The 12,092-nt window shown below is 41.1% G+C and overlaps 1 protein-coding gene across 1 annotated transcript; it reads left to right on the forward strand.

Moving 5' to 3' along the window:
• Positions 1-353: 353 nt before the first annotated feature.
• On the forward strand, positions 354-1,292 carry tmem121ab (transmembrane protein 121Ab; the record flags this gene model as incomplete). Its single annotated transcript, XM_079216227.1, has 1 exon — positions 354-1,292. One exon carries the CDS (start codon positions 354-356, stop codon positions 1,290-1,292), a length of 939 nt encoding a protein of 312 aa, XP_079072353.1.
• Positions 1,293-12,092: the final 10,800 nt, after the last annotated feature.

The following is a 12,092-nucleotide window of genomic DNA, read 5'->3' on the forward strand; positions in this document are numbered from 1 at the left end:
TGGTTGTAGTTGCTGCTGAGGGGCAGAGGCGGATCAATGGAAGTGCGTTGAGTAACGAGGTGATGTTGTGAGAGCAATCAGCAGCCAGCATCTCTCCACTGACTCCACACACTGCTCTGCTTCTACATTGCAATAGCCGTCCTCCTCTATGGACTATTAGTGCAGCGACTTATAGTACTGTTCTAATATTAGACACAGGAGTCAGACATTTGCTCCTCTGCACCACCTTAAATATTTTGTTTTTTCTCCAACCGTAAAGGTTTGGAGAGGACACGGTGTCGTATTCACCATCTGGATTATTTTTGCTTTTAAAAGCTGGGAACTGGGAGTGTGTGCCAGCAGGTGCCCTCGCCATGGTGTTGCCACCCCCAGACAAACGCCACGTGTGCCTGACCACCATCGTCATCATGACCAGCATGGCCTTCATGGACGCCTACCTGGTGGAGCAGAACCAGGGTCCCAGAAAGATCGGTGTGTGTATTATAGTGCTGGTAGGGGACGTATGCTTCCTCATAGTGCTGCGATATGTGGCAGTGTGGGTCGGCGCCGAGGTGCGCACCGCCCGGCGAGGATACGCCATGATCCTCTGGTTTCTGTACATCTTTGTCCTGGAGATCAAGCTCTACTTTGTCTTCCAGAATTGCAAGGCAGACAGGAAGAGCCTGGAGACGGTGGCCCGGAAGGCTTTGACGTTGTTGCTATCTGTATGTGTGCCAGGCTTATACTTGGTTCTAGTGGCTCTGGATAGTATGGAATATGTGAGAACTTTCCGGAAGAAGGAGGACATGAGGAGTCGTCTATTCTGGGTGGCTCTGGACCTGCTGGACCTGCTGGATATCCAAGCCAACCTGTGGGAGCCCCAGCACACAGGCCTGCCCATCTGGGCCGAGGGCCTGATGTTCTTCTACTGCTACATCCTGCTGCTCATCCTGCCCTGCGTGTCGCTCAGTGAAATCAGCATGCAGGGGGAGCACATGTCGCCCCAGAAGATGATGCTGTACCCAGTTCTGAGCTTGGTCACCATCAACGTGGTAACCATCCTCATACGAGGTGTCAACATGGTGCTGTTTCAGGACAGCCGGGTTTCCACCATCTTTGTTGGAAAGAACGTGGTTGCGATCGCCACCAAGGCATCCACCTTCCTGGAGTACCGCAGACAGGTGAAGGAGTTCCCCCACCCGCAGAACGCCATGGCGCTAGAGCTGCAGCAGAACAGCCACACGCAGCCGCTGCCCAACGCCACTAGTTTGCCACATGAACCTTCGCCGGTGCAGGATGTCATTGACACATGACCGACCAGCGGTGGACTGAGCACCATTAGAAACGGACTGCTTTTTATGAAAGCTCCAGAAGTGGAGGTAGATAGAGAAATCAGCTGCATGACAGGATGATATTCTGCACTTGTCAAGCCCACAAGAACTGCTATGAAACCATAAAAGAGATTTTCAGCATCACCTGCCTGTCAGAACATATTGTAAACCTACACTTGACTGAGTGCAGCGTGCAGACTTTGAAATCAAGTCAAAGGTTTTTATGGTGTGTTTTTAATTGTTTCAAAAGTTTTAAAAGTTCAAACTTTTATGGGACAATCTCCGCAGTGCAAAGCCCGGTGACATTATGTTGTGTAAAACAGACAGTTGGTCCACCCCTCAGCGAGCGTCTTGTATTTTTTAAAAGGTCACTTTTTCAACAGTGCATCTGCGACATTTCCTTTGAGTATCCAGCAGCAAAGGACGTACCACTCAGCGTGACGCTGTGATGGAGAGGAAACGCAGAGAGTGACCAGGGTCAGTCATCTGTGCTGTGCTAGAGCAAGGTTGGTGGCAGATGAAAGCTTTTTTCCTTCTGTGTTTGGTTCTGCTGAGAAAAGAGCTCTGTGGAAGCTGCTGCCTCGGCCAGTGTGACACTTTACGGCCAAAGGTCTGATTAAAGCACCAGAGCTCAGCACTATACCCCCCACTGCAGGCATCCGAGCGTGTGTTTTATTGTGTTTGTGCGTGAGTCTATGTGCACGCACACTTGTCTGTAGAGGATGTGTGCCGGCAAGCATACATCACAGCAGGTTTGGGTATTTCAAATCGTTTCGGAACAGATGTGAGTGGTTGATATGTGTGATGAATAGCAAATGAGACAAAATATATAGTGATGTCAGAAAAAAAAAACTAATATGATGGGGGTAAGATACTTATGTTTTGTTTTGTGTACTGTACATTCCTCTAAAACTAGCTGAAGCCTTGAAGTTGGAGAATGCAGAGTCCAGAGAACACCTCACTAAAGATTTGACAAAAGATAAAGCATAAATACTATAACATACAAACAGAAAAACCTTTTTCTGATGTTATTCAGTTTATTATTATGATTATTATTATGAATTATTATGATTATTATTATGTACATTCTTTACTTGTTGGAGGCCAATGATGTTTTAATAAAAGTATGTATAAAAGAATAATGACGAGAGCTTGGTTTCTTTTTCCAAATTGTTCGTTATTATTAAGTATATATAATTTTTTAGCCAAAATAAATGTTCTCTATACGACATTCAGAGCAACTAGTTGCTATGTAAAGATACAGTGGAGTAATGTCTCCTTGAGTAGAGAAGGAAGTCACTTTCCTCTGTGTGTTGTAATCACAGCTTCTCTACTTTGTTGACACGCAAATGTGATAAAAATGTATTAACCTTTTTCTTTAATTGTTTTTCCCTTTTTCTTCCCATCACTCTTTATTTGTTTTTGTGTTCCGTTAATTCAAATCTTCTCTGCACCAACACCATATAAGTGATGAAGTAGAACTTGTACAGCTGATGAATTGCCTCCATGTTTCCATACAGAGTTTTATTAACTGACCAAAATGTTGTGGAGAGATGGAGGTCAGCTACGTGAGGAGAGTCTGTCACTCTGCTGTCGTGAGGTTAACTAAGTTTAACTGCTGATCTCAGCTTACAGAGACACTCCATTTGCGTTAACTGCCGGCTGCAAAGTGACAAAGAGACTGGGTGAGTCGGGTTTCATTTTCCTTGCAAGCAAAATATAGGGCACTTTTAAAAAGATCATTCTGATTTCATTCATGGGTCTCAAAATAGTTCACAGCTGTCTATTTGAACCATTGGAGCAAAATCAGACTGACTGGACCGCAAAGACCAGAACAAATTTCAGTCATATTATAATTCACAAAGGTACATATTGTATGACTGCATTACATTTTTACCATTGAAGCTATTATTAATTTAACATCTCCACATGTGCAGGGGTAAAACTACACTACAGACAGTAATGACATAAGTAGGTTTGCTCACTCTACTGCCAAATATCCAAGACAGCTATTTCAACAGCTTCATTTTATTTTAGTTGGCAAATTGCTTCAAGACCCAAGTTACAGTATATTTGCAAAATATGCGAAATACACAGAGAAGAAGACTCAAAATCATGTTCAGAAAGTTACACGACTGCAAGAAACTAAGTATGCACAATGAAGGGTTTTCTTTTCTTTTTCCACACCCGCGATATTGTTGCTTAAAGCTCATCAAACAACCAATCGTTTAACTGGCTGAGCAGGATCAGTTTGGGGCTTACAGTATCTGCACAAACTGCCAGTCTCCTCTCTTGGAATCTCAACACAAATATATAAATTGTTCTTGCTGGTGGTGGAGTGTTAAGTATATCTCTCTGGGCACATCCAGTTCATCCTGGTTGTCTGTTTTCCCTTCAGCTCCTGTCTTACAGTAACTCAACACCATGAAGCAAATAACTGACATAAAATATGAAGTCACTCTGACATAGTGTAGTTATGCTCCTATTTGCAGTGGATTTCCTACTGTTGAATTATTCATGGCATTAAGAAGTTGTTCATATGGTTTTTTATGTTATATTTTATCTATATTTTATTTTAATGTATGTGTTTATTCATGTATATATACATGGCCATTACTAAAGTAGACGATTGAGAGTGACACAACAGGATAAGAGATTAGATTATTATTTCCAGATAATTCCTGAATTCTGGGTATTTAGATCATTCCAGTTCATAGTTTTGGTCCATGATTCCTGACGGTAGTAATACTTTTGTTCTCATCCAGTGAATTGTTGAGATCTGGGAACATGGCGACATCATTCATAAGAGATCAGAACAAAAAACATGTCGTTCAAATCAAACCCTCAGACAGACTTGTTTGGAAGTGAAAACAAGGGCGAACGGTCAAAATATGTCTTTTAACATCCGAAGTGCAACACAAAGCAGATAATTGGCATAATGTCTAAGCTTGTACTGCTCTGATTTTCTACCAGATTGTGTGGTAAAAGTTCAATTTAATCAAACTTCGACCCCAAATGTGTCCAGAGAAATTCTGGCGTGGACATTATGACGGAGATAATTCTACTGTTGAGAAGAATTGAACATTCATTCTGTACATCTCTGAATTCCTGGAGTAATTTCACTCTATTCCCCGACCCTACCAGGACGTGGGGGAAAAGGAGGACGGTGGGGGGGAATTTGATAAAGGGATTGTTTTACATACGGATGTACCTGTAGCACCTTGTGTAGGATTATGTGCTGCACGTCATTCTTTGCACTGCTTCATGTAAACTATTCCCTGCTGCTCATTTGGTATAAAACCAGCATCACCCAGACAGTCCATTGTTTTAAACATCCATCATAGTTTACAGACAACTGCTTCCACCTTGACCAAAAACCGTAGTACAGGCGCATGTTTTTCCATTTTTATTGCAATCATTTTCAGTTTTGCCTCCAAATAAAGTGGTTCAGAATTTTTTGAGGCTTATTGGAAACCAGTTTGATCATCTGAAGGCATTTGTATGTTGTTGTGGAAATATTGCCATATAATCAGATTTTGTCAATTACTGAAATGAGTAATTCTCATAACCAATAGAAACAATAGACAAAACTACAAAATAAGACCCAAGTTCCTTTTGACAGACGTGTATGGTCAGTCTCAAACCCCGAACATCACTCTTGCATCATCACATAATATGCTGTTAGACAAAAGGATGCCATCAGTTGCTGTTTGCACATTTATACTCATTAATATTACATTACACTGTTTACTGCTAATCATCCAGGAAGTGATAGCATCAACTGTACCCCAATAAATAATGCTTTAAAATATTGTCACCATGGCTTGCACACTTTATTGTCATATCCAAGTCTCTATATTTAGAGTATACTTGTTATCAAGAACAGCAGTTTTGATGCCGTGCAACATAAACAAGTAGATTTTGTTTTGTAAAATGTAATTACACAGCTCATGCACAACAACATTATTTGTTAAATGTAAAAATACTATAAGTCTAAATGTTGAAATGACTTTGATAATGCTAAATGCAGCATTGCGAGGTGACAAAATGTCAGACATAGTGGAGCCTAATGGCCCGGTTGGCTCTCTGCTGCAAAACATATCTCTAAAAATATCTCTAAACAGTAGACTCAGCAAAATGTTTTTTAGGAGAACCAGGACCAATATTTGATTAAAGCTATTTCCCAGTATGATTAAGAGCCACAGAACCAGGCCCTGGTACTATTCAGAGCCTTTATGTCTGTGACTGAGACCAAATCTTTGCTGTAGTCTGGATCGCAGCTCATTGCTAAGCTTCGAGCGTAAAGCCACGATTGTTTAAAAAAAATCTCTTCAACCTAAGTGGTTAAAGGGGAGAAAGTAAATGGCAAACTTGGGACTAGAATAAATTACCTGTGGCTGCCTGTGCAACAGATCACCTTTCCAGAGACCCTCCGAGAGAGAGACTCATCCATAAATCACCAGGTATGTGAATCAGGAATGCAATGGTGCTCTCTCCTTATATGTAATAACTCGGTAAAGGCGCTTTTTCTCTCTCTGCCTCTGATTTACTGTGTATGACTTCTTGGAGCACTTGGTCTCAGTTAAATTCAATCAGAAACAATCAAATGAGCCGCTTCCAGATTTAAAGACTCTCTCTTGACCACTTTTGGATTTGCTGACTTGCCAGCTTTTGTCCATTTAGTTGCTCTCTTTGCTTCATACAAGTTAGTAAATGTCTCGGTGCTCACACCATATTAGTTTTATTGGCTACACCAACAATAAACTTCTTGCCAAAATGTAGCAATCAAGGCTGCATAGGGCTGCAGATATTTATGAATATGCAGCCATAAATAGTTGCATATTCACAGTTTTCCATGACAATTAGTTTAGTCAGAATCAGAAACCGTTTATTTGCCAGGAATGTTTACACAAACGAGGATTTTTTCTAGGCGGAAGGTGCATACATTAGACACGAGACAAACAACAATCAACGACAACAACAGTGCAGTAGTCTTACTCTCGGCCAGGAGTTTTGTAAATCTGACAACTTAACTGTCAAAAAAGCAACAAGAAAAAACACAAACACGATTAAACCCAGGCAATCAAAATTATTTAATTGTAATCATTTGGCAGCTTTATCTTTAAAATTCACTAATTGAGGGAAACATTACATTTTAATTATGGATAACAATAGAATGAATTATGACCATACTTTCTACTGAATACCAAGCAGTGTATCTGAGTCAGTTTTACTGTTTTAATTTAAAATGAGATTTGTGTGATTCTATATATCATGCTACAATAAATACAAACCCTGGACTCTCTCCAACAAAGATGCATTCTTGTAATGATGGATGTTTGAGGATTAGCCGAACAAGCACTCAGTGATCTATGGCACACTATCCTAACTATAACCTTGATTAAAGGAGTCATTGCATGACTCACCATTGCTTTGATTTTTTTTCCAGATGGTCTTATCAAAACTATCAGTCTCCATTGCACACTGTTACCTTCAACAGGGCTGACTGCTTAATATTCATATATACCTAGATAAGAAGGTATTGTGTTATCGTCATGAAGTGTACAGCGTGTGCAGAATGGATTAATCACTGAGCCACAACGCACAAGGGAACCGACTGTGGGGGGCTGCCATAAACAGATAAGCAAAAATGAAAGCCGCGCGGCCATCGTGGCTGAACGTCCTGTGGTTAGTTATGAAAACAGCTGACTGTCCTCTGAGCTTATGACTTGATTTATGTGCTATTTTAAAAGGGGCTTCATTATTGGCTGGGTTGCTTATTAAGAAACAGCCAGTGACCACGGGGTGAAGCTCTGATAATGCCATTGTCCTCATCGTTATTCAGTTTATTTTAATTATATCTAGTTATAAAGTTGGCAAACGGTTTAAATACCAAGGAAAGGTCACATGGTGGTACTGGAGGACGATATATAACACTTACGAAGTGTGGGCTGTGATCTTCCAGACTTTAAATCGACTCAGCCAGTGGATTTTGAATGCTGAACAAAAAAGAAGGCACGTGAGACACAGATTTGAAAAGAGTACCTGGGTGTCAATTCTAAGAAATCCACTAAAAAGAAGCAGCTTAACAGGATCAATGTTGAGAGTGCAGTTCACAAAATTGCCTTTCACATGTAATTTATATGCTGTGTCAGTTCGAATGCTGTACTTTGGAAAGCATCATGAACTAAATGGTCCAAAATCCCAAAAGAAAAACTAATTCTAGTTGTGGGGGTTTGTTCCAGAGGACCTAACTAATAAAAAAAATCCCATTGACATTCATCATAAAATGTCATATAATCACATACAATGCTTACATTGGGTCAATTTACATCTTAATGCACCTGACATTTATTAGGGCAAAATCACTCTGGTTACACTGAACAGGTGGAAAGAACTTGTTTCATTTTTAAAGGGACTATAGTCAAACAGGATTGGGAACATCTGCTTTAACAAACACTAATTCCCCAGACCTTCGAGTGTTATAGGTCAGATCGACAGACTGAGGCCAGAAAGGAAGATAGACCACTTTTTAGAAAAGAGATTACAGCTATTTGGGAAATTCCAAAATATGTTTTATCAACAGTTGTTAAAGGGACATTGTTTCTGGGAAGAGTTTTTTTTTTATGTATTTTTTATCATTGCTGTGAGCACCACGATAAAATTAAATTGACTTCCATTGAAATTGTATGAGGTAGAAATATATAAGACAATGTCAAAACCCAAACTTTCTCCATGGACACATCCAAATAGATAGTACATATTTGTTTTGTCATTTGAACTAACTAGCACAGTCAGAGTTCACCAAAGAAAGCCAAACAAACCAGTAGTTGAGAAAACAGGGTCGACCCACAGCAGCGTGTGTGCAGCAGCACAGGAGGCCTTCATGAGGGACTGCAGCAAGCGGCAGCAACCCAGTTTGTTCACCATCCATCATTGCAGCACAGCAATTTACCCAAACAGCAGACTGGAGTCAGAAAAAATACTGGCAAGGCACAAACAAGGAAAGAAAATGTCCCCATACTGTAACTGCGGGGGCGGCGGGTGAATAGATAAACAACTTTTCCAAAGCAGGATTACGATGCTGTATGTGTAGAGGCAAGGAATGTGTTGTCCTCGTCTCTAAATGTGGCACAACAAATGGTGAAGGGGAACTAAGCCGGCATTGACGGGAGACACGCAGTAGCTGCCCAAACGGGCTTGTTAGGGGGCAGAGAAGGAACTCATCAGTGCACAAGATCACGGCTGACAGGGAAGCTTGTTAACTGCAGCACGGTAGCCAAGAGGGTTGGTCATTAGGGAGAAGCACCAGTAGCCTTGCTCGTGCCATGCTGGTCTCACCAGATGGCTGCCTGTCTGCTGGCTGATGACGAATGTGGATGTCCATCATTAACAAATGATGTGTAGTATGTTTTATGTGCAGGAGATCATACAGCACATTCATTCCAGTCACATTTTGATATTTGAAACTTTATCACGCCGTCTTATTCACTTGGGTAAAGGAGCTCCATTTTAATTTCATACATAGCCATTACAAAGTTTCTCTGTGGCACTCTGAGTCCTGTTGCAACATTGCCCCCTGCTGGTGATAAAAGCAAATACAATCTAGATTGATGGATGCAAGATGCTGATCAAAACATGAATTTTCCCATCACTCACCTCTCAATGGACTCTTCACATGTTGTCTGCCGTCACCATAAATAACAAATTGTTTGCAACCACCCTGTCAGTGCTCTTCAACTTGATCATCACACAAGACAAGTTTACAGTAAGGTTCAACACATTATTATTCATCAATCACTCAGGGAGAAGTACACGACTCGTTCATTTAAAATGTATTTTCAGGGGCGTTTCAACCAAACAAGATTGTTTATTTGTTAGCTAATCTCACATATCCCCCAAATTAAAAGTATTGTTCCAATGTTTTACTTTAAGCATTGGCCAAGTGTGAATTTATGAATGTGATTGGAAGATGCTGGAACTTTAATTAAATATCAGTGAGTTTGTACGGAAGGAAAGCACAGCCAGCAGCATGAAAAAAGAAAGGATGCAATCAAACAGGGCGATATGGTCAGAATATATTATTTTCTGAGGGGACAATTGCTGCTGGTGCAACGGAGTAGCCGTAAGGAGTACATGGAACTCATTAACTTTACCTTAAGGGTGGTTTCACCATGAAATATTACACATTTTAAACTGCTCAGATCAAAACTGTGAAAGCTGCACCGTGTCATTTGGCTTCGAGTCAGCGTATCTGAGGTTTTCCTCCAGTGTTGTGACTTTGTTAATTAAATTCTTAGCCAGGAAGTTGAATAGATTACAGAAAATACTTAGTATGCAGTATTGCTAGAAGATAATCGTTCAGATCAGAAATTAGTGAGAGGAAGGATCTTTACCAACACAAAGTAAACCATCTTTTAAAAAAAAAAAATAGTACTGAAGGGAGACTCCACCTTACATATTTCAGTTTATAAATCATGTGGAATACTGTACAGCGTGTCCAAGCAGTTTTATGAGGTCTTCTGTGACTCTGGAAGGAGTTTTCTAATGTCTGAAGTTAAGGTTGCATTGTGGGAAATGTAGGATACATTGTTTTTGGACAAGGAACTAAGTCAGGGCATCTGCTGCTTAAATTTTAACCAGTCGAGTAAAATTACACGTTTCAGTAAAAATACTAAAGCGTTATAAATATACAAAATCTGAAATCTAGTAACTGCAGCTATGACATACATTTAGTTATAGACTATGTGGGTGAATCAATTAGAAATGCTCACTACTTCCATTGAGGTCATCTAAAATATGGTTGAAAAGAATACCCTTTTAATCCTCTAAAACATTAGAATATGGTGGGAAAAACAAAAACGGCACCCTAACCCTTCATTTAATTCATATACTTTAAACAAGCCAAGAACTTGAGACAAATGTACATGAATTATTTTTGACATTTTATTTTTTTTCTTCACATTATTGCTTTACAGTAAAATGCATTGGTTGGATATGTCCAGTATAGCAAGACAATACATTCATATAAGTTACACAGATGTCCTCAGTAATGTTTTATAGTAACTAACTTTACATTAAATATATTTTTTTTAATCATGTATTATTCTTGACAAACAACTCCCACATCACATTGAGCTCACAGTGCATCAGGTCGCATTCAATCAAGAAATACATACCGGTCCTCTCTTGTGTTCAATTGCCATTTCTAAAGTGTGTGTGTCCTAAAGTATGTGTGTTTATTTTGTACACAGGATTGCCATACAATCTGGATTTATGGAGAGAAATGACAAGTATGGCATCTGATGTCAACACTGTTCCCTCCCTCCCCCCCTTTCAAAAACAGTGACTTGTTAACAAAGACGCGAGTAGACAACCGGTAAGAACGCGTATTAAGATGACAAAAAAGAGCAGTGTATTTCCCCTGCCGTGTGTTTTACCACTCAAACCTGGCAACCAGGGCGTGACCACACAGAGCAACAAAAATACACACAAATGAAACCTCAACACTGCACATTCTGAATCAACTCGAGTACAGTACAGACGTGCCTTCCCCACAAAAAGCATCCCAAAAAAAAACAAAAAAAAACTAGGTCCTGTATGTCCAGAAGACCCACTGGAAGGGTTTAGGGAGGAGGAAGGGTGGCGTACAAGGATGTCAGTGGGTGTGTGGAGGCTTCTGTAGGCCCTGTGTGGTCACCTCCTGACCTTAAAGTCTGTTCTCATCCATGTTCTTTAAAAAGCGACAATGGCCGCAGGGCGGTGGAGGCAAGCCATCCATTCATTCATCCATCCATCCCTCTGCTCCTCCAGCTAGGGTTGGTGGAGAGTTAATGCCCTTGTGCAAGTGGGGACAAGAGGGGAGAAAGCGAGGGGTGGAGGAGAGCGTGTAGGACTTCCCTCAAAGCCACCGTTCCAGAAAAGTCCCTTTGGGCTCAGTTTTTCGGCCGTCACAAACACACATCTGTGAGCTCACACATCAAATACTACAAGACAAACTGACATCACATCTCCACAGGATCCCCGTCTTAATATGGCAGCCTTGCAGGGGCCTTCCGTCACATAGAACTCTTTAAATTGAGATTGCATATACAAGTGCCTGCTGCCAACAGCGTGGGAGAGGAATATTTCTCAACACTTAAAACCCTCCCCATGCACTTTTGAGTCTCTGCACCTCACTCATGGACTCCTCACGGGCATTTTTGCATGACGTCAAGATGTCTGGATTGCAGTGTAGCTCGTAGCTGCCGATTTTTGTAAAGTGAGTTGGGCGCTTTTCAATGGAGACGCCCAGAAGCCCTCAGCCTTTTGCTGTGCAGGAGCTGCATTGAATGTCCTAGCATGCGCTGCAGACAAGAGGCGGGTGTGCTCATGGTGTTAACGAGGTTCCAATCCATTCGAGTTGAGAGCTCATTGTGGGAAATGTAGTGTGGGCCCATACTGAGCACGCACACACACACACATACATACATAGTTCTCACACAGTCAAATATACACTGAAAATACACACACACACGGAAGCACTAGTTGATTCAGAATGAGAGGACGGCTGTTAAAGTGCAATATCTACATGTAACTCAAAAACAAGAGACCATCACCATCGCCATCTGCTGGAGTTGTCCATCTCTGAGTTTCCCTGATAACCGTCGGCTGTGGTTGGCACCCCCGCCCTGTGTAGAGGGGCTGCGGTACCCCCTACTGGCCAGGGGAGTGTTATAGCAGACAGTGTTGAGAACTGTCTTGTTTCTTTGCATTTTCTTGAAAACAACCATCTCCATGCTG

This window comes from Taurulus bubalis, assembly GCF_910589615.1.
Source record: "Taurulus bubalis genome assembly, chromosome: 3".
NCBI classification, from domain to species: Eukaryota; Metazoa; Chordata; class Actinopteri; order Perciformes; family Cottidae; genus Taurulus; species Taurulus bubalis.